The sequence below is a fragment of the Diadema setosum genome, chromosome 5 (assembly GCF_964275005.1).
Source record: "Diadema setosum chromosome 5, eeDiaSeto1, whole genome shotgun sequence".
NCBI lineage: Eukaryota > Metazoa > Echinodermata > Echinoidea > Diadematoida > Diadematidae > Diadema > Diadema setosum.
In genome coordinates, this window is record NC_092689.1 from 33,154,686 (window position 1) to 33,181,768 (window position 27,083).

The 27,083-nt window shown below is 39.7% G+C and overlaps 1 protein-coding gene across 1 annotated transcript in view; it reads left to right on the forward strand.

Moving 5' to 3' along the window:
• LOC140228858 (calcium-activated potassium channel subunit alpha-1-like) overlaps positions 1–27,083 on the forward strand; it is a 214,813-nt gene that overhangs the window by 85,563 nt on the left and 102,167 nt on the right. The window contains exons 4-7 of the mRNA XM_072309128.1: positions 409–520; positions 9,117–9,268; positions 14,465–14,635; positions 17,184–17,275. Of these exons, the coding sequence (XP_072165229.1) occupies positions 409–520; positions 9,117–9,268; positions 14,465–14,635; positions 17,184–17,275 (527 nt within the window). The remainder of the gene's footprint in view (positions 1–408; positions 521–9,116; positions 9,269–14,464; positions 14,636–17,183; positions 17,276–27,083) is intronic.

Here is a 27,083-nt window from a genome sequence, read left to right on the forward strand (position 1 = left end):
GAGTCCTGTACTGTACGAGGAAATGTACACGCGTACGTCACATTCACATCGAGATTAGAGTCAATATTTTTGCGTGTCTTTAATTTTGTGACTAGCACCCGACTCGCGAAATTCGCAAAAATAAAAACCTCGCAAAATATTTGGCGTATACAGTATATACTCTTTGTAAAACTTTGTTCATGAAAAAGTTGTAGGAACAATCAATAAATGAAGAGTTACAGGGCAATAACTGCACAAAGTAGTTTTTGAGGTGGCAAAACAAACATGGCCCCTCTGGACACATGTTCATTTTGTTCACCACTTATAATATTATGCCTGGAATTGGTGTGGGGAGTCTTTGCATCTACCGTAATTTCTAGGATTTTATCATTATTTCATTAAAGTATTATTATTATTCTTTGATTATAGTTCACAGCATCTCAGGACAAATTCTGGTTCTGGCTTTCACTAAACTCCGTCGTCGACTTCTTCACCATTCCTCCAATCTTTGTCTCCATCTACATGTCAAGAACATGGCTAGGTAAGTGTGGTCTGTCTGACTGTGCATCTGTCTGTCTGTCTGTATATCCCCCTCTGGACATCTGAGTGTCTGTATGTCTGTATGTTTGTATGTTTGTATGTCTGTCTGTCTGTCTCTATCTATGTTAGTAGGTCTTTTAGTAACTTGCATTTATAATGAATGCATTTGGATGTATCTTCATGTATTCATGTCTGTACTTGTGTATATATGTATGTATGTACGCATGCATGTATGAATGTGTATATCTGTACTATGGAGCTGTGTATGTGAGTGTATGAATGCATCAAAATGCATAATTTGTTTTATATTGAACTGTTTGTGTTTTTGTTTATGTATATGTGTGTATATTCATAGAGATGGGTAAATTTTTTCTTGTAGATAAGTAAATATACCTAAACAGATATATTCACACACAAACGCACACAAACACAAACACACACACAGAGATGCCCAAATGTATAATGCAGGTGATAACAATAACTACAAGAGGTTGGAGTGGAATATTATTTTGCACACAGTTTAGTGACCAGCAAAATGCAGTTTAGTGTCCTTGGATGTATCGAGCACATTGTTCAGTTTTCCCCTTCCCCCACTCCTCCCCCCCCCCCCCCCCGATTTGTTTTCCTTTCTATAATGGATACCTAAATTCTGTGTACATGTCTTCATGGGATCATAAGTTGAATGATATCTGCCATACAAGTTGCCATTTTAAGCAACCAGTGGGTGGAAATTGTGTTAATGTGTTTACACCACCACTGCAAGATGTCGTTGCGGTTGTGTAATACATATACAGGTTGGCAGCATTTGGTGAACAGAAAAAAAAGGAAAAGAATATCATCAACTGCCTTCGTGTCTGATGTGAAATGATTTTCTGGGCAGAAGTGGGTTGATGGCTCTGGTATGGAGCGGTAAGAGGGGGGATGGAGGGTGCATTAGTGTGTGCTTATCTGGGCATCGGTGTCACGCAGCATTTGTGGTGTATTAAATGCAGGTCGGGGTCGCGTTCCGGCATCATCCCCTCGTCTGAAGCAGACGATGGCAGGCGCACGCATCTGGCCAACATTCATGGGCACAAATATGCAGAGTGATGAGAGAGATTTTAATTGTCTATATAGCAAAAAAAAAAAAAAATCACACATGAAAAGTTTTCTTAAAAAAAGGAAAAGAAGCCCAAAGAAAACATATGGTGCTACATGTATGCTGGAAACTATTGAACAGAAGAGATTTAGGAAGCTAAATTCTGAATTTCCAACAGCAGCTGCGATCTAACAAATATATCTAAACAGAAGGTGATAATTCATAAAGATCTGTCATAGCACAGCTTTGCCCCTCTGCATTATTATTCTCTTGCTTTCATTAAAGATTCTACATTGTCATTTTTGCAAAGAGCATATTCATCTATCATGCCCTTATGCTTGCCTTGCCTCAAATGGTCAGGCCGTTCTTTTGGCACGCGGACCTACTAAACCATACTGTTGGAATGCTGTCCTCCCCCCCCCCCCCCAATCACCCTTCCCTCCACACTCCCCTGCTGGAGGTGGTTTGTGTTACTGGGTCAAGAGCAGTTCTGCTGTGTTGGCATGGTTACGGAGGACATGGCCGGTTTATATAGATTCATCTGCTCAGCAAGGGTACTTAAACTGCAGTGTAATAGTGAGCATGTCCCGGGGAATGAACCCTTTTAATCGCCATATCTCTGCACGGTACTCGACGATAAAAAAATATGGATTCGAGACTGCTCTCATTTCAGAATCGGCAAGTGTAAGGAGGAATGATTAGGCTAATCAAAGAGATATGATCGAGGGAAAAGGGGAGGGGTGGGTTAAAGACTTTATTAGACCCAAGAATAAAGTCCCGTAGATGTGTATAGTACTTTTTAAAACCGTTTGAAAGAGGCCCAAAGTGCTATTTATTGACCAGTTTGGGGGCTGTAACACATGAATTGCTGTATTATCCCATTTGTAACTGCTGACTGTTTGATAATATTGTCTCATGTTCGGCTGATGACCAACGGGATGCAGCAAAATGGCTGTTCCTTAACCCGTTCCTTCCACAATTCTCTGAGAGCCTTCAGTGCCCCCAAAACGAGATTGTTTTTCGCAGGTCGACAGAGAATGGACAGGTTGGTAATCCACCTGTGCGAAGGCAGTCAAGCGGTACATGTATTGCCTTTCCATGGTCAACTACATGTGCCATAGGACAATGAAAATATTGATTGGGTGCAAGGTATGAATAGAGCATGCACTGATGGGCTCACAAACTCTTTTGTTATACACAAAAGAGGCACCTGGATGGGGTCAGCAATAGTCAAAATCTTCTGAGCTCATCCTTGATCGCTGTGTACATCTTCATATGAGTTTTATGGCAAAACAGGCAAACACTTCATTGAAAAAAGGATACATTGGGCAATGATACACACAGTTTCATGCAGAAAGAGGACATTTATTGATAGAAGAAACTCAATCTTTCTATCAAAGCCAGTTTTCTGGGTAGCATAACACAAATTTACATGAATGTAAGCCATGAATACAGACATTCTTGTCCACATTTTGGAAACCTGGTATATGCTGTATACCAGGTTCCTATATATCAGTTGATGCCATGGAAACCTGGTTTACCAGGTTCCTGCTGTTAGGAGCGAGTAAATATAGATTGTTATTCCAAATTGCCATCAGTGAGAGTGGTATATTTGTCCAACATGTCATTTCAAAAGTTTTTTTTTTTTCTTTTTGCCATCCATGGAATGAAAGTTTAACATACAAGCAATACAGGGCATTTTGACTTAGAGTAAACAGACGCATTGTTTGCATAGCAGCAAAGGGGAAATTCCACTGTAAAGAGGAAGTATTCTATATCAAGTAGGAAGTACTTGTAGTTGTTTTGGTTTTCTGTGCTACTGAACAACAGGGAATAAGGAAATACTACCAGGAACTGTCCTAGACAGTTTTAATACAGTAAGAGTGAGTTTAATTTAATTTTTTTTTTTTTTAACAGAAAAAGAAAAAGAAAAAATGTGTTTGCCATAGAATAGATTTAAGATTTGTAAACACACATAGTTCCTTGTAACTTAAGGTCTGTTGAGGAATTTCCTGCATGCATTTTATTGTCTGACTGCTACTTTTTTTTTGTTCACTGTAGAGTAGTAGATAAACCTTGGAGGGACCTGTAAGCAAGCTTTTCATTCACCAAGGATGATTATTTGTAAAGGCAACCTTCATGGTATTTATAATACATTATGAAACTAACCACAATAACAGGGTGTCATCAAATGGCTTCCATGTGTAGGCTAGGTAAACTTGTACACCAAGGGTTTCCAGATGATAAACAGACCATCTTGTTGACATATTCATGTTGTCAGCTGAGAACCAGAAGGACGCCATTGCGTTCTAAGATTTGAAGACAGACAAAACAGAAACAATAAATTTTCATAAGAAGTACAAGGCTTTTTTAATCAAAAGGGGATAGATATATAAGCATTGTTCCAAATATTTGGAAAAAAAGCACCTTTGTGGTTTAGATTTTTTGCACTCAAGTGAAAATGAAAATAATTTAAAATTGACACCTTTAGTCATTGGTAAGAGAGGTTATTCCTGACCACCAGAAAAAAAAAAAAAAATATTCTTCTGTATCTCAGTGAGATAGCTTGTAACTGGATTGTCAGGGAAAGGTACATGTATGCAGGACTGCCAACACTGGAAACTAGTTGAGAGTGAGACTCCCATAGGCCAATGCTATAATTTAGGAGTCAAAATGAGTGAGATCAATAGAAATGCATGCAAATGAAATAAAGTTTTAGTGCGAGAAAGGACCAAAATGCATGAGTCTCACGCTCAATGCGTGCGAGTTGGCAGCCCTGATGTATGTGTGGATACATATAGTAGTCACAGAGCCCAGTAAGCACCTTTTAAAAATGCAAAATCTATATCTCAAGTGTGAGTAGTTCTCAGAAGCTACCTAGTGGACACCACAGCTCAGTGTTTGTGCCTTCTTTCCACCCCCCCCCCCCAAATATGTCATAGATGGGAAGTCTTGGAGTGTTTTTGTCTTTCACGGGTAATGAGCGAATGATAAATACAGCTTTCAGGCCTATGGTCCAGTGAGTTTCATTGGTAGTGACAAAAGACAGAGGATGACAGTGCCACATGTGAATGAGGCTCAGGGGCAACAGAAAATGTGTTCCAACTCACGGACTGCTCCTATACCCATTTTGTCTGGTGTCAAAAAAAAAAAAAATGAAAAGATACACAAAGACAGCAACAACCAAGAATTGCATAGCACTGTCGGTTTTGCTCGTAAGCATCCTGCATGTCACCTTTGTTAGTAGTTAGGCTAGACAGAACTTGGGCCACATAGATCAGAGATCAGACAGACCATGGTCCAGCTAGACTTTTTGGCAAAGCAAGTCTTGGGCCAGACAGACCGTAGGGCCAGGCAGACCTTTGGCCAGAAAAAACAAACAAACAAACAAGCAACTTGGGGCTAGACAGACCTTTGGACCAAATGGACTTAATGGGTCAGATAGACATTATTGCCAGACAAACTTAGGACTAGACAAACTTTGGGCCAGACAGACATTTGACCAGACAGACCTTTGGGCTAGACAGGCCTTGCACCAGGCAGACCTTTGAGCTAGACCAGCCTCAGGCCTTGGGCCAAGCAGACCTTCGGGCTAGACAGGTCTTAGACCAGGCAGACCTTTGACCAGACAGACCAATAGGCACAAAAAATCTTGGGTCAGACAGATATTAGGCCAGACAGACCTTTATACTGTGTCAGATAGACCTTCAGCCAGACAGACTTTGTGTGGGATAGACCTGAGACCAGATAGACCTTAGGCTAGACAGACCTTTACACTGTGTCAGATAGACCTTCAGCCAGACAGACTTTGTGTGGGATAGACCTGAGACCAGATAGACCCTAGGCTAGACAGACCTTTACACTGTGTCAGATAGACCTTCAGCCAGACAGACTTTGTGTGGGATAGACCTGAGACCAGATAGACCCTAGGCTAGACAGACCTTTACACTGTGTCAGATAGACCTTCAGCCAGACAGACTTTGTGTGGGATAGACCTGAGACCAGATAGACCTTAGGCTAGACAGACCTTTACACTGTGTCAGATAGACCTTCAGCCAGACAGACTTTGTGTGGGATAGACCTGAGACCAGATAGACCTTAGGCTAGACAGACCTTTACACTGTGTCAGATAGACCTTCAGCCAGACAGACTTTGTGTGGGATAGACCTGAGAACAGATAGACCTTAGGCTAGACAGACCTTTACACTGTGTCAGATAGACCTTCAGCCAGACAGACTTTGTGTGGGATAGACCTGAGACCAGATAGACCTTAGGCTAGACAGACCTTTACACTGTGTCAGATAGACCTTCAGCCAGACAGACTTTGTGTGGGATAGACCTAAGACCAGATAGACCCTAGGCTAGACAGACCTTTACACTGTGTCAGATAGACCTTCAGCCAGACAGACTTTGTGTGGGATAGACCTGAGACCAGATAGACCTTAGGCTAGACAGACCTTTACACTGTGTCAGATAGACCTTCAGCCAGACAGACTTTGTGTGGGATAGACCTGAGACCAGATAGACCTTAGGCTAGACAGACCTTTACACTGTGTCAGATAGACCTTCAGCCAGACAGACTTTATGTGGGATAGACCTGAGACCAGATAGACCTTAGGCTAGACAGACCTTTACACTGTGTCAGATAGACCTTCAGCCAGACAGACTTTGTGTGGGATAGACCTGAGACCAGATAGACCTTAGGCTAGACAGACCTTTACACTGTGTCAGATAGACCTTCAGCCAGACAGACTTTGTGTGGGATAGACCTGAGACCAGATAGACCCTAGGCTAGACAGACCTTTACACTGTGTCAGATAGGCCTTCAGCCAGACAGACTTTATGTGGGATAGGCCTTCTACCAGATAGGCCTTTGAGTCTGACCCATTATTCAGAAGGACCCTGGGCCAAGGAATCCTGGTTGCTGTGGTTAAACCTTTGTGAAGAAATCGTGTGTGTGATATGAATTCATTCATTCATTGATGAGCAGTAAACAATTTCTTGGAATTTTTTGCGTGCATTTTGACTAACGGTACCAAAATTCAGAAATCATTACACTTATGATGAATTTTGAAAATATTTCTGCTGTCCAGACACAGTGGCTTATCATTGTAATACATACCTGTTTAGTTGTTAGAGCTGTACTGTACTTCTTGCTGCATTCAAAATCAAATCATGGAATTGAAAATGCTGTGACTTGATTTTCAGTCAATTTACAAGTGTAACTTTAATAATCCAGCCAAAAGTACTGTGATTATTTGATTGTGCTGACAAATACATGTACATGTACAGAAAATAACTACAATGTACACAAGTCATGTGGTTGGCTGCTTACAGCTCACGAAATATGTAAAATGACATGTGTAAAATGACTTCTATTGATTATATATACAGACATCAGCTGTGATCTATTATGAAGAAGCACTGACTTGCAGTTAGAGCTGACCACAGAGGAGCTATTGCAGCTCTTAGATAAAACTACAGACCATAAATCATAAGGTCCCAGGTTTGCAGCAGCTGTGTGCCCATGCGCAAGGCACTGTATCGCCATTGCCAGTCGATCCTTCCAAGGGGACCCAAAGCTGCCAGTCCCACAGCTGCTTACTTACAAGCATTCATTGCCTCATTAGCAGCAACATCAATTACATACAGAATAATTTGATTTACTAATATTCGACTTATTAGATTCAACTAGCTCTCAACAAATGGAGAAATTCACTGGACTTTTGCAACCCCCCTTCCCTCCCTCCCCTCCTTATATGTGATGAGACTGCATTGACTTCTGTGTACTCTGTTAGAGCTGCATCTTGTTGACAATGCATGACCCCATCCCCTTTCCCCTACCCGGCCTACGCCTCCACGTCGTCATGCGTCTTTCTCATTAAGTCACGAAAATTGAGGAATACGCACCAAATTGACAACACACTCACTCACTCACTCACTCACTCTTCCTCCGGTAAAGACGCGCCTGCTAATTACTGCCCGCCACTCTTTTGACACGACCTCCGTATCCCAGTGATGAATAGAGAAAGAAAGAAAAAAAAAAAGGGGGGGGCCGACCAGACGAACTTTTGGTGCATACGATTATCTACCAGACTGTAGTCGGCCAGACAGCCCAAGATTCGGGCCGACTGTGAGAATTTGTTCCATGTTCCAGCACTGAAATGGAATAAGAATCTCATTCATTCACAGTGCAGAGTGAATGGTGCTTGCAATGAATGGAGATGACAGAAAGAACATTGAAATGGTGAAATTTGGAACAAAAAATTGGATGGAATCAGAATTGTAAATTCTTATTAGATCATGGAGTGCTTTTTTATTAAAAAAAAAGTGCACAGTGTCGAATGTGTTCTGCTGGATGATAAATTCGTGACAAACACCTGATTACTCTAATTGTAGGCTTGTTATACTTTGGCAGTTTCATGTAATTGATTAGAATTAGTTACAATTATATAATCAGTTACATTTATAGAATTGACAGTTTCAAGACAGTTTTAATCACCTGGAGTAGAAGTGTAGAGCCTGGTATACCTGATATCTTCATCTGCATTGCAAAAACATGAATATAAATTCTGTCTTATCCTTCTTGAAATGTTTAACATCATTTGATATGCTATGTGAAATACAATCATTTGTCACAAGAACTTACAGACTGTCAAAATTGTTCTGAAGTCTTTAACAATGAGCAGAGAACAGCTGAGGAAAGTGAATTACATGAAAAAAAAGCAGCATTGGCACAAAGATATGTTTACAAAGAGACACACTGAAGGACACACCATGAATATACACTGTTCTTGTATGTGTGTATATGTGTGTGTGTGTTTGTGTGTGTGTGTGCTTATGTATGATAGCAAATTTGCAATAGTTAGCAAATTTGCTATTATGATCACAAATGTATATTTCAGTTATTTCATTTGTAGCAAATGAAATTGTTATTTTTTGTATCACTTTGAATGGAACAGAATAAATTTTGTTGAAAAAAAAAAATGATGGTACAAATACACATATATTTTGTGGTTTGTGGTTTATGACTATGATGTATGATGTCTCTATTCTGTAATGCCTGGAGTACCCATTATCTATCTACTATCTTACTATCATATACAGATTATAAAGTAAAGAACAAGTGTTTCTGGATGCATAAATATCTTAATGACATCAATCACTACATGTACTGTGCTTGCAGTGTTTCTGTTTGTGGTTCTGTAAAAAAGAAAAAAAGAAGAAAAAAAAACCATATCTGTTATTTCTTGGAGATACTCAAGGACACATACGTGCGTTTGTGCCACTGTCATGCAAACATTTTGTTCATTGATAGTAATGTACAAATATCACTGTTTTTGTTGTTCTTGTGAAAATGTGACTTGTTGAATATTACTGCCAATACTGTAGGTATACATTAAGTTTTTATTTTTTTTTTCTCCTACTTTCTCCCCCTACAAATTTGGTGCTGCTGTTTTGTCTTATTACAGTGTATTTTAATAATTAATGCAAAATATTTCTCTGTTTTATTGCCCAGGTTTGAGATTTCTCCGAGCCCTACGTCTTATGCAGCTCTCGGAGATCCTGCAGTTCCTGAGTATTCTCAGGACCAGCAACTCCATCAAGCTCCTCAACCTGCTCACACTGCTCTTCACATTGTGGCTGGGATTTGCAGGCATCATACACCTGGTGAGCAAGACTATCTACCCCTTGAGTTTCCTAGTGTTGTACGCGTACATAGTGGCCCTGACAGAAATACAGAATGATACCAATAGTTATGTAGTTGACAGTCTTATGTAGACTTGACCAAAGAAAAATATTTACCCTTGGGTTTTGATTGATATATTTCTTAAATTATGCTCAATTTTCATTTTTTGTTTTAAATTCATTCATTTATTCTGTGGTCTGTGAAATCAATTTCCAAATGGCTTACATTCAGGGGTGACAGTGCTGCCACATAATAAGTCTTGAGGCAAGTCATAAAATGATTTTCATTATTATGGCAGTTGTAAAGATGAAATGGTAGTGTATTTCTTCATGCACATTCATACAGTATTTCTATGTCGTTCAGTGGTTCCCTACTGTTCTCTCGAGATGTATACATAAACTTGAACACCAGTGCACACACACATACACTTAGGTCTTAACAGAACCATTTTGCGCATTGATCCATCGGTGGGCAATCATATTGATTTGCTGAGCATGTGCCCTGTCCCTCGGGCCGCTCATTTAAACTGGGGCGAAGCGTTGCCTGATCGCAAGATTATTGGACGTATGGCGGATAAGAATGGCATTACTGCATCTTGGGGGGGGGGGGTGGGGGAATAGTACCAAGGGCACTGCAGACATATATTATATCATCTTAAAGGCATATGTAACATTTATCCATATTCTCTCATTGTGAGTATTACTCTTTTCTTTTTTTTTTTCTTTTTTTTTTTACATATTCTTCTCCTGCACATTTTTTTTTTTTTTACTTGCATTTCCTGTGATAGTGAAAATTGTGTTCTGTATGATTTTAGCTTATATCATTTGTAGTTTATATATTGCAAGCAGTTGAAGTAATGGTGCTCATGAAAGAACATACATACACTGTATATGTTAATTTCCAGTTTGGTATGCTTAATTTCTCAGAAGGCAAGTTTTATTCAGAATATGCACATATACACACATGTACACACACACACATACACACAAATACATACACAATCACAGATACATTATGCACATAGAGGGTAATACTGCATATTTATAATTCTGCTATAAAACTAATGAGACTCGCAAATTCTTTCCAAAATCTTGAACAAATGAGTTGCCTCTTCCAGTACTTTGTCCATCATTCAAGTCACATGATATTATAATTTGTCAATTCACACAACTCATAAGTTAATACAATGTATCATGAGGGTAGGTACCTAAAACCAATCAGAACTGGAATGGTGTGAGCGAAGTCTAGATGGAATTTACATCATTTCTGCTTCTTATCAGACATCATATATCAGGATAGTGGCACGTTGTTCATTATTATAACATTAAACACAAGGGATGAATGAGTTCTCCTTTCTGGAAGACACCTCCAGTGCTTGTGTGACATCAAGTCAGTATTACTTTATGTTGCAGATCCTTTTCAGTATGAGTAATATATATAGATATATATCCCTGACTGTGTAAAGATTATATCACACGTATAGTTAAAGGTGTGAAGACCCAGTAGTTGCGGGGGTGCTGTTGGATGATAGTGCTGATCACCGTTAGCATTAATACGAAGATTGCCGAAGTTGGGCTGTCATCAAGAGTAAAGCGTGTAGGTGTTGCTAGATAACGTTGCCTTTGTTGTCTTCTGCGTGTCACGAAGTCTGTAGTGATGCCAGGGTGCGTGCTTGTTAGTATGACGTCACAGAAGAAGTTTGCTAAAGCTGTCATCATGAGCCGAACTGAGATCTGACCACTGACTACAGTGGATTGGACTTCTTTGGACTCATGGAAATGGGTCAAAGCGTAAGCGCTAAAGGGGAGTCAATAGCATAGGTCTCCGTAGGAAACTTGCGCCATGTGCCTGCATACGCATTTGACTAAAACACTGGGACCATGCACCTTTAACAGTGAGTTACAACTTCACTACTCAGCTTCTGGCATTGCAAGGATCCCCCTTCCATCCCCTTCCTCCTCTTATTTCCATTCTTTTCCCCCTCCCTTCTCCACCCCCCCCCCATTTCTCATCTTCCCCTTTTCCCTCTTTTCTCTTCCTTTCCCTATCCTCCTCCTCATCCTCCTCTTCCCCCTTCCATCTCCCCTCACTTTTCCATACCCCCCCCCCCTTCTTCCTATCTGCCTCACATACCCCTCCCTGGTTACTGCTCGGCGCTGTGCAACTTATCTTCCGTCTGTATCTGATTGCAGATGAATGTTAGCCTTCTGTCCTTGGGGCAACCTGAGGATGATGACAATTGTCAGTCAGTGCAATTTACCGAGCATCACACAAAGGCTAGCAGATCGGACCGGTCAGGGCAGACCTTAAGTTGGGGTGAAGTAGAGTTGGCTTGAGATGCAGTAGCAGGGAAAAAGATGGCTGTTTAAGGCACATGTTAAGATCTGCACCAACCAATGCAGAAGCTTGTTCTGATTTTTTTTTTTTTTTAAATCCACAAACAAACATGATTTAGTGCAGGGATTGATGAATAGATGAATAACTAAAGATGAGTTGAAAAAAAAATGAGTTAGAAATTTGAAAGAATAAAAGAGAACAGTATACAGCAAAAATATTATCAAAATGAATTTCAGTGAGGAGTTATACATGGTTAAAGATAATATAAAGTTTTGGTATTACCTCAAAAGTTTCCCTGAATTTCCTTGTCTTAGTTTGTGTTTCAGGTTAAAGTACCTTTCATATAACTAACAGTGTGAGACTTACTCGCCCCAAAGTGCTCTCATGTCTTAGTAATCATGCAATAATGGTTTCGTACCAGAGCCGCTGCGGCGGCGGCGAGGTAGTACACGTATTGTGCGAATATCACTGCGACCAGCAGCGTGCAGCCCCATACGCATACTGCCCCATACGCATACTGTGTAGCTAACTGCGACCAGCAGCCCCATACGCATAGCTAAATGGGGCTTCGCATTGTAGCTTACAGGATCATGACAGATTTAGTATCGCGGGTAAATATCAACTTAAAATCCAAAAATTTCTTCAATTTAAAGACTTACCAGTTAAGTTGAAGTATTGAAAACAGGCTTTGGGCAACGTTTGGTTTTGCCAATAGTCCCTTTCTGTTCGAATTGATGACTGAATGTGACTCGGTCAAGAGGACCTTGGGAGAGCTACGTACACTGAATTGACGGCCAGCGCATGCGCACACAAACATCTTATCCGTTCATGGATTCGAAATTTGTTCGCATGTGATGTGTGCGTATGTGCTGGCCGTAGTAATCAGTGTATGTAGCTCTCCCACGGTCCTCTAGACAGAGTCACATTCAGTCATCAATTCGAACAGAAAGGGACTATTGGCAGAACCAAACGTTGCCCGAAGCCTGTTTTCAAGACTTCAACTTAATTGGTAAGTCTTCAAATTGAAGAATTTTGTGGATTTTAAGTTGATATTTGCCCGAGATACTAAATCTGTCATGATCCTGGATGCTACAATGCGAAGCCCCATTACGCTATGCGTATGGGGCTGCTGGTCGCAGTTAATTGCATGATTACTAAGAAATGAGAGCACTTTGGGGCGAGTAAGTCTCACAGTGTTAGTTATATGATAGATACTTTAACCTGAAACACGGAAATTCAGGGAAACTTTTGACGTACCAAAACTTTTTATTATCTTTAAGTTTCACATTCATATTGGCTGCAAAATACAAGTACCAATAAGTGGTGATAAGTATAAATTTTGAAGTACCTGTGAAAGACATAATACGCGATGAACTTATGTACGTACACCATATCCAAGTGTGGTTGCAATGTATTTCTATGTGTGTTATTTCAGATGCTGTTCCAGATGTTGTTCATAGTTACTGTGTACTTGATTGTATATTTTTTGTTCTGTTTTGTTTTTGTTGTTTTAGTCTTGTATGTTGTTTTAGTTGTAAATTTTTACCCACTTGATTGGGCTACATAAATTAGAATCAAGTGCTTATAAGAATTTCAACTATTTACATGTATTATGTATACCTTTTTGGCAACCACAGACTACAGTGTATTTATAGGAGTCATAAAAATTCATGATGAGATTGTCGCATTGGATTTCCACTTCATATTTGTCATGAGACGGAATCAATGTCTTAGGGCACCAGTACACATGAGCATCCAATTATATAAGTTAAGCATTCCCTCTTTCCTCAATCTATACGAGTTCGTGATCTCAGCCCCGTGAGATGAAGATTGTGCCATACATTTTATGTCTTTGCCCACAAATCTCAGTGTATGCTGTCAAATTAAATTGACAGCGATGTTGCAATCACTTGTCATTCTTAATGGTGGGAAAGCCCTTGATGGTCTCATGGCACTGCAGTATATTTCTGTTTGGTTGGCATAGACCATCTTCAAGGTGAAACTGATTGTAAAAGTGATGCAATCTTGTCATTCCGTTTCCTGGCAACGCTGGGGTAACAATAATGGCAGGGCCCTCGGATGAAACAATGATGACACTGTAAGAGACTACCCTGGATAAAGAAGCCCATAGTGCTATTATTATTATTATTATCATTATTATTATCATTATTATTATCATTATTATTATCATTATTATTATCATTATTATTATCATTATTATTGTTATTATTATCATTATTATTGTTATTATCATTATTTTTATTAGTATCATTATTATTATCATTATTGTTATTATTATTATTATTATTATTATTATTATTATTATTATCATTATTATTACCTACACCAAGGAGGTTAACTTTATATTAGTGTTGATTTGTTTGTTAGTCTGTCTGTTTGCAAAAAAACTCAAAAAGCTGTGAACAGATTTGGATTAAATTTACAAGAAAACTTGGTAATGCTGCAAGGAACAGATGATTAATATCGATAATGATCCAGATAACCATCTTGATTGAGAATACTTTTTGATTTTTTTTTAAGGTTTATCAATAGCAAATGGGGCCAACAAACGAAGTTCAAGCTGCATATACATGTGAGGTGTGCGTATGGGCAGTGAGTACTCACTTGAGGCGCAGCGTGCAGTAAGCTGCTGTTGAGATAAACTCTGAGACACAACAGAAAGGTACAATGTATCTGTATCACTGGGAATAATGGTAATTTTCAGCATGTGTGAAATGAGCTGCTTTGCAGAGGTCTGTGTTCTCTTGAGTGCTTAATCAGTATCATTATAAGTATGATGATGATTAAAATTATCGTGATTATGATTATGATTATTCTAGGTGGAGAATTCTGGGGACCCCTGGGATGAGTTCAGCAACCCGCAGCCGCTCTCCTACTGGACCTGCATCTACCTCCTGGTGGTAACCATGTCGACCGTCGGCTATGGTGATGTCGCCGCAAAGACCGTGCTGGGCCGCATCTTCACCACGTTCTTCATCTTTGGGGGCTTGGTGAGTGGACAATCTCTCTATCTCTCTCGCATTCCCCATTCATACAGGGCATTTGAGTTCTCCAGGAGCACTACAGAATCCCTCCATACTCTGTATGAATAGACAGTTGGGTCCTGGAGCGCTCTGAAGTTATGCCCCTCTCGAGACTAGGCTCAGGAGCGCTCCTGTAATAGTGCATCTCATGAAGCGCTTTGTCAGGTATTTTTACTGACAAACTGTTGTTATAAGCTACTGAAATCCTTGCGTCTGACTGGCTGAGAGCAAATATGTCAGAAAAAATATCCGACAAAACGCTTCATGAAATGACCCACAGCTGAAGCACTTTAAACTCTGTATAAATGCTGACCAATGTCAAGACCACTCTAAAAGTGGAATGCGGTGTGCACCATGCATACAGTTTGTATGTGAGGAGTTCATGCGCACTTGATGGTCACTATGACAGTTACAATTGTATGTCCCTCTCATCCACTTTGTGTGTAGGTCTCAGCAAGCGAGATTCTCTGCATGAACAGACACAGAGGGGCATAAGTCAGAGCACTTTTAAAGGAGCGCCCCTGGGCCCAACTTTGTGGTTAAATACTTAGTAGGGTATCATTCCTGTCATCAGCTCTTTGTCTTCCAGTGATGTGAGGCCCAGATAACCACAAAGAGATAGGACAAAAAATTGCCCCGAGCAGACATCCGATTGGAGAGAGGGCAGTGAAACTAAACCTACTGATTATTAGTTGAAGATACGTAGGCCCACAGTCAGAAACATCCTCTTCAAGGATGTGACTCCATAGCATGCCAGAGGCATTGTGTTTACAGGTTGACCTTACATGATCTTCTGTAGATATTAACTGTATTTGGCCCAGTGGTGACTCATGAGATCTAGATACTTATGCAAAATCCCTAAAGGTAAAAGGTCAAGGGTCGTAGACTATTAAAATTTCAATCATATTTTTAGGGAAAAACTTCAGATAGGAAAGCCCAATGATGAAATGGTTAGGTAAAATGGAAAGAAAATAATTTCCCCATTGAATAGTCTGGTTTTCGTATGAGAGTTGGATTAAGCAACGGGTGGGGTGCGAGATTATACTAGACTACTATTTTCATTTTACAGCAGTTTTGTCCTGCAACCAACGTTTAATCAACCAACATTCCACAAGTGAGAAGTTTTAAACAAGGAGCTAAAAGAATAGACTCTTACAAACCGATATAGATCAATATAATGATCATAATATCTGTCTTCCTATACATGGAGGTTAAATAGGAGTTTGGTATGTGACAATTAGTTTTGGAGAGACAATACTGCTACATGGAAAGGTTAGGTCTATTATCTGTTGCAGATATTGTAATTGGAATAGATTTGTCTTCCCTTTCTTTTCTTTTTTTGAGGGGGGGGGGGGAGGGGGGCTCTGCCAGGTAATTGTATCGCACCTTGAAACCTCACACTTGTTTAGGGAGATTTGTACTGACAGGAATTGCATCGACCCTGCACACTTGTATGGTAGTAGACGCATTGTGTTAATGATAATATCATTGGTGATACAGATTTGTATGTGTGATTCTATTTGTAGTTTATTTTTATCTGTGAATGCAGTTTTACAGATAGATAGTTTATGACCACGGCCAATAAAGCCTATGTACAGAAATGAATGTAGGGAATAGCTACCAAGGCTCGTTCCTAACATTTAGTTTTAGTGGTCCATTCGGGCCACTAAAGTCATGAAATTTCTCTCTTTTTTTTTATGACCCAACAATGAAACTTGACAGCATCAGAAGTAAAGAAAAACATTACATGATAAAATCATTTAATAAGACATTAAGATAATAAAATGAACAGTGACAATCATGTGGAAATTGGTAGGTATGATAAAGTGCTTCAGATACATCTTACCGTGACTTTGAAGTAAGAAAGAAAAACATTAGAAAATAAAGTAATGTTAATTAAACATGAGATTTTTGTAAACCATTATAGTTATAAATGTGAAAATAAGCAGATATGTGGAAAAGGATTCAAATACCACATACTGTGACTAAGTTCACTAACATATTCAATATTGAGTTGAGGCGTAATCATTATTCTCCAGATATCACATATTCATGAAGTCCTTATGATATTTTACATGGCAGCTTATCTAGTTCTATTATTAGATAGAAAAAAAAGAGACCATGAAATTTTGCCTAGGGAGTGAATAATATGGCCAAAGTTAGTCTATTTTTAGCGATGTAGATGAGTGGTGATGTGACAATCCTCATTGCGGCAGCTAGCTTATATGCGTGCAGCTGTCTAGCACTGAGCCAATAGTTATTCGCCCCTATTGTGGATGAAAAAACAAACTAACAAACAAGCAATGTGCACACTCACAAATTTTGGTGGAGTGATTATACCACCAAAACAGATCATTTCTTAGAAATTAGTAGCCTAACATCTATTCCTGGTGGCCCCAGGCCACTGCTAATATCAAGCCTTTCCTTTTTAGAATGCCATACCGTAAAGATACCGAGTGTTCAAAATCCATGTTATCATTTGTGTGTGTTCTCTCTATCTCTTTTCATCATCCAGGCCTTGTTTGCCACAGTGGTTCCCGAGATCTTTGAAATCTTCGGACAGAGGTCCAAGTATGGTGGCTCCCTGCAGTCAGAGAAGGGCAAAAAGTGAGTGTACTTCAAGAAATTGTCACACATTCTTTTCTTTACTACCTACCACCTCATTTATCAGTTTGGGACCAAAATATATCTCCCTCCCCCCCCCCCCCCTCACCCTCCTGGAATATGATTTCTGTCATGTATACTCCATTGATTATTGCACACAATATGCATTTGAATGTGTATGAATATTTGTGTATGTATGGCAGGAAGCAATTTTCTGCATTTGTCTTTGATTCAGAGCATTATCACTCACTTGTCAATCTGGATAGATAGATAGATAGATAGATAGATAGATAGATAGATAGATAGATAGATAGATAAATAAATAAATAGGAAGGTAGGTCGACAGAGAGGGAGGGAGCGAGAGAGAGAGGGAGAGAGAGAGAGAGAGAGAATATATTCATGTTCATATATATACATTTCTGATTTCCATATGTTTACTGCAGATCTATAGATCTAACTTTTTTTTTCAGCAAAAGTCATCAGATATTTAGTAATCAGTACAGTGTTCAGTAATTTGTTTCTGTGTGTGTGTGTGTGTGTGTGTGTGTGTGCAAAATAACAGTCCCTTGTATAAATGGCAGAGCGTAGATGATTATGAAATAAAGTGAAACAGTAGCAAAACATTCAACAATTATACAATATTTCAAAGCTGCTTCTCATCTTGTCCTGTACTCTCTGGTATTGAGAGCAAACATCTACATATCTGCTGGCCATCACCAGAATATATGCCTTCATTTTAATTTTCTTAATCAAATATCAATGGTGCGGCAAAAATTGTGTCCTCATGTGGAGTCATCTGCCAAGAGGAAACTCGCCTATCTCTTTGTTGTTTGTTTATGGCAAGCTTTCTCGCGAGCCAGGAAAAATACCTTGCGCCAACAGTCATTAATTTTCTGCAAACATTATACAACTCACGAGCAAGCCAGCATGTGATTTTTGTCATTGAAACATTCTGCCAATAATTACAGTCAACTGTGCGTGAGTTGAATCCATTGGCATGGAAAGAGAAGCTTCAAGTTCAATGTTTTCCACCGACTTGATGTACATGTAACTAGCAGATGCTCTTCAAATTTCAATTAGAAAAGGAATTTTCTTACATGAGTGACAGACAGAAATTTGACTCTAAGTAGAATTGACTGCATGCATTCAAGTGACACCAAATAGTGCTCTGAAATGGCTGCAGAATAAGATATTTCAGTGAAGTTGTTTGCCTGTTTATTGCACACCTGAAATTTACTTAGTATGGGATCATGTGTGTGATGTCCTTCGCAAATGAGCTGTAAAGAGCTGTCTCCAGATTTCAGGAGTGTTTTAGATCTTAGGCAGAAAAATAAAAATACAGATTTCAACACAAAATTTCTGGAAGCTCTTACTGTCAGTCATGCAGTAAAATTTGGGAAGAGGTATATTTTGATACAAAACGAAAATTATCTTGCTGCCAGTGATAAGCAGTGTGTAGCTAGAGCATTTTAAATGTCATCATGCTACTCTGGAGAAGACAGATTTGAGACATACTCCTTTTTTCCAGCCTTTCCACAAATATTTCAGGAGGCAAATTAATCTTTTGTCGGTTTGCTTTCCCCCCCCCCCCCTTTGAATTCAAATGTCCTTGATCGAGCCACCTATGCTTAGCATGTTTTAATCTCGTCCGTCCAAGCTTAACGTGTGTCCTCGCAATTGCATCAGAAAGTACATACACCCCTAAAACATAATATGTCCATTCTATACTACATCTCTTCCCCTCCCCCCCCCCCCCCACCCCTTGTGGTGAAAGCAAATTACGGGAAAGACGGGGTAAAAAGTGAAGAGAAAAGAAATGCTGACATCAGCAGCAAGAGCTAAATTGTGCGGCGGAGCAAAAATGTTTGGCAAACATACAAATTGAGTTTCTGAACTGTCAAGAGCTTGTTGTTCCTGCTGTACACAAAGGAACAAGAGTACTGTTTGATTGGTTGGGGGGGGGGGGGTGTAGTTGTGCGGAAGAGAAGACAAGACGTAGGAATCATCTTGCCCTAGTAGTGAGATGCTGTTTACGTTTTATAATCGTGCACATGTTCATGCTTTTTTTTTTTTGTAGGGGGAAGTATCGGTTTAAAAAAAAACATCGAGTATGTGAAGTGTGTGGGAGCAGTTCATTATAGAAGCTTTTGATGCTTTGGATACATTTCATTCTGAATGTATACTGTAGACACGTGTGTCATCTCTGGTGATGTAACTTATCTTATCTCTGGTGTCATCTCTGGTGATGTAACTTAAAGGGATCGTAGGGATCGTAGTTTTGGTTGGGACCTAACTTCAGGTTTCTAACATTTTTGGGTGAGATACTGAGAAACCTCTTATGAAATGTGAAAGGGCATGTAATTTCAGGAGGAATGCAACTTTAAAAAAAAAAATGAAAATTGGTTTTGAAATGGCCGAGATATCCCAAACAGAGCGATGGTAATAAAAGGTGGAACCCACCTTTTATTATGTTCGCTTTGTTTTACTTTGTTTTAGGGTGTCTCTGCTATTCCAAAACCGATTTTCATCAAAATAAACTTTGAATTCCTCTTAGAATGGTAAGCTCTACTATACGATAAGTGGTTTCTTGGTATCTCGCAAAAAGATAAAAGTCCAATCCTCTCCTCTACCAATACTGTACTATCCCTTTAAAGCATGACATAGGAAGCATTCTTTGAAAGTGGCTGTAGAGATCACTTGCAGCCTTTGTAAATGATCATGTTGTACTCTGGTATCAATGTGCGCTCGTATGCCCTGGGCATGTCACAAATACGTACCAGGTAAATTTGTGTGCTTTGTGCTATCAAAGCCGACGATGCCAGGAAATAATAATGATGATAATACAGATAATAATGAATTCATAGCAGTTATATAGGGCTTAATGCGGGCATCTCTAAGCGCACTGGTACAGAACTGAAAATACTCGCTGTCCACAGACACACTCGCACACACCATTACCCCTATTATAACTGGATGACACTCCTTCGTGTACACTAGCAATGCCATTTTTATACCATAGTCACGAGAGGTGATACTATGAACACCTTAGCCCTCGCTTAGTGAGTGTAGGTGTTACATGTGTAGGTGCAGTCGGCTGTGGGTCGTTTCAGAAAGCATTTTGCCCGGGCCCCACACTGCTGGGGAATTGAGTGGAGTTCAAGGTGTGAATACGATATAATTTCATTACATGGGGATTAGGCCCACGGTCTTGTTTGAAATCTCTGGCTTCCGCAGATTAAACTTTGATGATAAAAAGCTATTAAACCAATGGACAGGTCTGTATTTGAAGGCCTTTGTAGCTGTGCGTGTGTGTCTACATTTACAGTCATTTAACCAGCTGACTAGAAGATTACAAAGAAATGGTAATTTCTCAGAGATGCAGTACCCATTTATATCACACCCAGCTTCCAAATGCTAAGGGTTAATTATATAAATAGAAGCAGAATAAAGGCATTTTTAAGTCAGTCAGAAAAGGGCATTTGATTATAAAAGGTTAAGTTTCACGTTACTCGCTTTTGAAGTGCGGGCGGAAGAGGTAAGAATCCGTAATCCGTAATGAAATGGAAGGTTCCGAGAATTGTGAAGACAGATTTATAGCGTGCAATCAAATGACCATGTGCGAGAGATCAGCTTACGTCATATATATGCAGTTGCTGGCAGGCAGCAAAATTTTGATTTCCTGGCCATTGCATTGTGTGTATGTGTATATGTGTGTGTGTGTGAGAGAGTGTGTGTGTGTGTGTGTGTGTTTACATTTTATATGCAACTGTAGATATTACATCTGACATCATAATGAAATCTTAATGACAATTTGGTCAATGGCACATCGAGATTACCCTGTGAAAGAACAGGGCTCTATTATAAGTCACCCAGTTTCAAGTCTGTACACCAAGGGAGCCAAAAGGGGATGAAGTCAACTTTTGGAGGTATTGAACCATTGCCATCACCATGCAGCACTTAATAGTATGTTTGTATGTCAAAATGCCAGTCTGGAGTCTAGTTTCACTTTTCGTATTGAGCCAGAGTGACTTTCAAACACAAGAGTGTGTACAAGAGGTCATGATTACTTTCACTTTTAACTAAAATATCATTACAATTGTTGTTGTTTGGTTGTTGTTGTTGTTGTTGTTGTTGTTGTTGTTTTTTTTTTTTTTGTTTTTTTTTTTTTTGGGGGGGGGGGTTCTGTGAACGTTGATAGGGCAACAGCATGTAGATGATGCTGCATGTTTATACATTCTGCAGAATTCTACAGTATGCCAGGAAGTTTATGAAATACAAATCAATGAATGCAAAATAGGGAGTTATTAGTATTTATCCATTATTTATCCATTATTATCATAATTTAAGTTATCAACAACCTCATCACATTCATGATTTGAATAATTTTGTCCCTTTTTTCTGCACGCTGACATCATATCGCATAATATGGCCTTTGGCTTAAATGCATGGGGAAAAGCTTTTGATTTTTCTTCTTCTCTTGATTCTGCGTACATGATTTGGGTTTGTAAAGGAGATGTTGCTAGGTCAGGCAAGCCTCGGGACCCCCCCCCCCAAAAAAAAAGAGAAGAAATCAGTGCAAAGCACACCTGTTAGTACCATTGACCTCTTTTAAGTGGCCGTGTACTTTTTAGGTGTGTCGTTTCAGATTTTTATTCAGTCGTTTAGGCTTTCGTAGTTTATAAATCCCTCACCCTTTTTTTAATGCTGCAAGCTGCATGATGATGAGAGACAAATGATGCCATCTGGGCCTGTTTAGGATGTATCAGTTTACCCATCAATTATGCGATGCAACAGCGATCAAGCATCATCGACCTCTTCTCCAACCGTGACCATCTCGTACGCTATGTTCCAGAAATGGGTTCGTCTACCAACATCTGTTCCCCTCCCAGATAGGATAATGTTTCCCCGCATCATAGTGGTTGCCTTTAAGTTTCTTTCCAATTCTTTTGAGTATTATTTGTTTCTGTTTTTTTTTTTTTTTTTTTTTTTTTGGGGGGGGGGAGGGAGGGTATGCAGGGAGTCAAGAGCACTCCACAGCAAATCACCCCAAATGAGTGGATATTGGTTGTGCGGCACGATAATCGAGAGACTTTCGGATGCATTTTATTTCAGCATTTTCATTCGCTGCAAAGGAGCAATGAATTGCTGTCTCGGAGCGAGCCTTGTTTCAGAAATGGACAGAATGCTGGAAATTGTGCGTTGAGTTCTTTTGCTACTAAAGCATAACTGCTACGTACAAATATTCTGTTTGTTTTATTTGTATCCTCTCAACCCCTACCCCCCCCCCCTCCAGTTTAATTTCTAGTCTACTGTACTCACGTTGGTCATAACCCAATGAGTTGGAAAAAAAATGAGTGATATAAACACAGACCTGCAATGATATGTGCAAGTGTTCCAATTGATTTTTCATTATCAAAACAATAGGATGATAATTTTACACCAATCATCTCCGACGAGGTGTAACAATGAACAATTACTGGCATGGGATCATGCGCTGCAATGGAGCGAAGGGGTGCCTGGATGCGGGTGCGTCGGTCACATTTGCATAGATGAGGAGACGGGCCGGAGCATCTGGCGATGAGCAAACAGCGTTTTGCCGCCACTGGAGTGCGTAAAAGCTACGGCTATTCTCGAGAGAGCGGCCTGCGAGCGGCCAGGCGGCGCAGAGCTCATGGTCATTTGACACAGAGATATACGCGACAGCTCAAGCTGGACAATTACATTTTTAATAGGCTTTTCACTCCGCCTCTCTCTCTCTTCTCACTTGCACACCTCCCTCCCTCCTTCCCCCTTCTCTACAGCTCCTCTTATGGGATTTATCGAGGCTGTAGCAGCATTGCTGTCACAGTGTCTTTCTTGCCTGCCTGTTTATTCTATTTTCATCCTATTGATTTCATTGTATGTCTCTCTCGCTTCCTCCCTCTCTCTTTCTTCATTTATAGATAGGCTTATATATATTGATGTATAGGCGTATATATGTTATATATAATATATACATAGACATAAGATATCTTATACCTACATTTTGTATTTACATATCTCATGAGGTGTCCACATTCACACACACACACATACTTACATGCACATTCATAACAGTATACACAATGGGGGGAGGGGGAAGACAGTTGGACAGGCTACTAGGTATTACGAAAACGAACATTTCATTATCACTGCCACATGAAACTGTCTCCACTGGTGGTGTACCAGAGGCGGATGCGTTCACACTGGGCTACACTATGTGGCTTTGCCCACTGATGTTTTTTTTTTTTTTTTTTTTTTTCAAGGGTAATTCTCCCCCTGGTCATATCTCGTCAGACATTTTCAAGCCTTCATGTCAAGTCTTGACCAACATTCTGCCCAGATTATGGACATTGAAGAAGATTTACTGTGTTCACACGCGGAATCTGTTCTTCCCTTTCATTCCAGTCGTTAACGAAATTACCAGTGTAGCATATGTGTGTTTGTGTGTGTGTGTGTGTTGTGTCATGGTCACTTGCCTAGTGTCAACAATGAAGAAATGACCCAGCATGTCCCTACCGTCCCGTCCAGTTGATTTGCGAGGTGTGTAACTCGTGTGGATTATTTTCCGGTATTCTCACGGGAGAAATTTGAGACCGAACGGCATATACCCAGTAATTCTTCCCGGGGATGTGTTTACGTTTGCGCTTTTAGCGGTTCTCGCTGCCCGCGATCAACTGAGCATTCTCGCTCCCGTGCTTAGCCAGCTCAAGGTGTGTGATTTGAAGGAGGCTCATATCTATGTGCCATGTATGCTCTATGAATGACAGAGACACCCCAGGATAGACTTGTGGCAGAAAGAGGGAAAATATGAAGGAGGGGAAAAGAAAAAGACAAAAAAGAGAAAACTACAAAAAACATGCAGAGAGACAGACTGATAACAGAGAGCAAGGAAGATGAACACATTTATACTCATGGACACAAATGCATAAAAAAATACGGAAACTCGATAGAGGATGCAAATTTTTTTTTTTTATCATTTATTTTCATTCTTAAATGCATGGGCATTGATAGTTGTTTCAAACGAAACATGCCTCATCAGCCAGCCAGCTCTTTGATTGAAATTGGAGCTGAAACTACAATGACGTCTCATACCCTTATGAAAGGAGGATGAACTCTTGTATTATCTCTATCATTATTATGATTTTGTTTTATTTTTTCGTCTGCCTTTGTTTCACAGTTAGGTCCCTTGTTTCCTGGTCAATGTCATTTAAGTTCGAGAAAACAATTGCAGGTACCCAGCGTTCCTATCCTGGAAAAAAAAAAAAAAAAAATCCCCTGAAAAATCAGGGAGCGTGTGTAGACTGCTGGTGTTAACACGGCAGTAATTGAATGCCAAGGCTGTTAGAGTTGTACTGTAGCCGCCACCATTGCGCGCCTCCATGCCCATTCAGGCTCAAAGCAGCGGGGCCACTTAACGCCGCGTAATGAGAATAACGCTGACAAATTTTAAGTGGATTAATCCTATTGTGCACTTCCACTCGAATCAGCAATTGTCACATCAGGGCCTTGATTGCCCAGAGGGAGGAACGGTTTCTCAACTCCAGCGTTTCCCCAACACAGGTTTTTTTTTTTTTTTTTTTTTTTTTTTGTGATGTCTCTTCGTGTGTGTGTGTGTGTGTGTGTGTGTGCTATGTATCATTCTTTTTTTGAACTCATTTTTCTTTGCATATATTTCTATTGTTGACTATTTGTCCCTCATATTTGCAATCAGTGAAGGATTTCAGTGTAAACATAACCAACAAAAATTTAACAATTTACCAGGCTAATTTTCCTTTGAATGCCCTTATTTCCCTTATTTTGTTTGTTTGTTTGTTTGTTTAATTGTTTGTTTGTTTTTACTTTTTTCCCCTGTTGTGGTGGGCTGGGGATGGAAAAGGAGATGGGAAGATGAAGCAGTAAGGAAATTGATGAGCAGACTTACATAGATTTAGGTAGCTTGACCCAAGGTCATCATAGTGGTCAGTTTTTTTTTTTTTTTTATATCTCAGGAATTAACTGACCTTACTGTTGTTGGGCACAAGAACAAAATGCCCACTTTTAGTGCAGTTCATTTCTTAGTGCCCACAGTTTTGTATGTCAAAGGGGCAGTGGTTAATACTGTTCCCTGTCATTCTGTAGCCATTTGCCATTGGAAAGATTAAAAAAAAAAGAAGAGATGAAATAGTTACTAGAATCAGTGGTAGTTCAGTATGGGGAAAAGAAATACATGTAGCTTTGAGTATCAAAATCAACTTCAGTCAAACAAGTCACAGTTGCTACATGAAAATGGGGTTAAGTGGGTCGGCATTTCATCTGCACAATTGATTTCAGGGACAGGGAAGCTAACCAGGTTGAAATGTGAGGAGAATCGTGGAACTTTATCTCCCATGCTTGGCACGAAGGAGGAAGTGCATGTGCATTTCAAAAAAATACTCATGTAGCCAGACGGATAATCACCGCATTACTTAGAATGTTTAGGAACGAATATCGCAAGAAGTGTGTACGTGGAATGGGAGGAAACCAGTGAACAATTTCCTCAGGAAATAGCGCTGGAGTTTGATTTTTCCTCGGGGATCCTTACGACCACGTGTCAATATTTTGGACTGTGAGAGTTTTGTTCCCCCCCCGAAGTCAAAATACTCTTTGGACTTACCACACTCTTTCTGGTTTTGCACTCATGAACCGCTCTGTATACAGATCAGGATGTGGCTAAAATGATTTGAATATCCCCTACTCACAAATCCAAATCATATGCACATCCAGGTATCATTTCTGTTTATACATTTCTGTCAGTGTTGTCCTGTTATCTGCAGAACACATACAATTTTCACCATGGGGAAATACTTTTTTAAAATGTCAAAGTATAGATGGTCTGGCCCCAAGTCGTGTATATCATGTTTTGGTTGTTGATTGTTTTTTTTAAAGCAATTATGGTGGTTTTTTTCCTTCTTTCCAAAATGGATATTATTGTGAAGAAATGACGGACATACACAGAACATAATGTGTTCTAATATTTGCTTTGAGGCATGCTTATTGTGTGCAATTTTTTCCTTTTTTCAAAGAGAAGTGTGTAAGGATGGTTGCATAATTGTGTACACACGTCATATTGCTCAAGATACCAGCCAGGACATTATACAACGAGTGTGAGGTTTTCAGAACTGGTGTGATCTCTTCGATAGATGTCCCAATTTCTCTCCACCCTTTCTTCTGTTCTCTTGTTTTTTCCGTATTCCCCCCCCCCCCCCTTTCTCTCTCTGGCATATGTCACACTAGTGCAGTATGTTATTTTCCTACAAATGGCTATACATGCATCTATGGCAACATACTCAGCGAAAATGAAAAGGAAAACAAATCAAAACAACTGATTAGCAATTATGAATGAAGTAAGCCTTTGAGCATGCAACTACATGTAGTCCACAATGAAACCAGTTAGAAAGAGAGATGAGTAAAGAAGATTAATGTAAAGCAGACAATGTCACGGTGGGGGGGGGGGGGGGGGGGAGAGGAGTTGATTACTGTATATGCCATATATTTAGCAAGTCTAATTTCTCACGACTTCCCGACAATATCACAAGTGGTTAAATTCGCAATTGTGGAGTATAGCAATTAGTCAATAAATGTATGTGTGCACCTCACATTCATGTTGAGATCAGAGCTATCATTTGCGTGTGTTTTTAAATCAGCGAATAGTGCCAGACTCGCAAAATTTTGCGAAAATGAGAACCTCGCAAAGTATTCGGTGTATGCAGTATACAAGAGACTTCGGTAGGTCGTTCACACAGTTTGTCGTACAATAACTGATACGACCAGT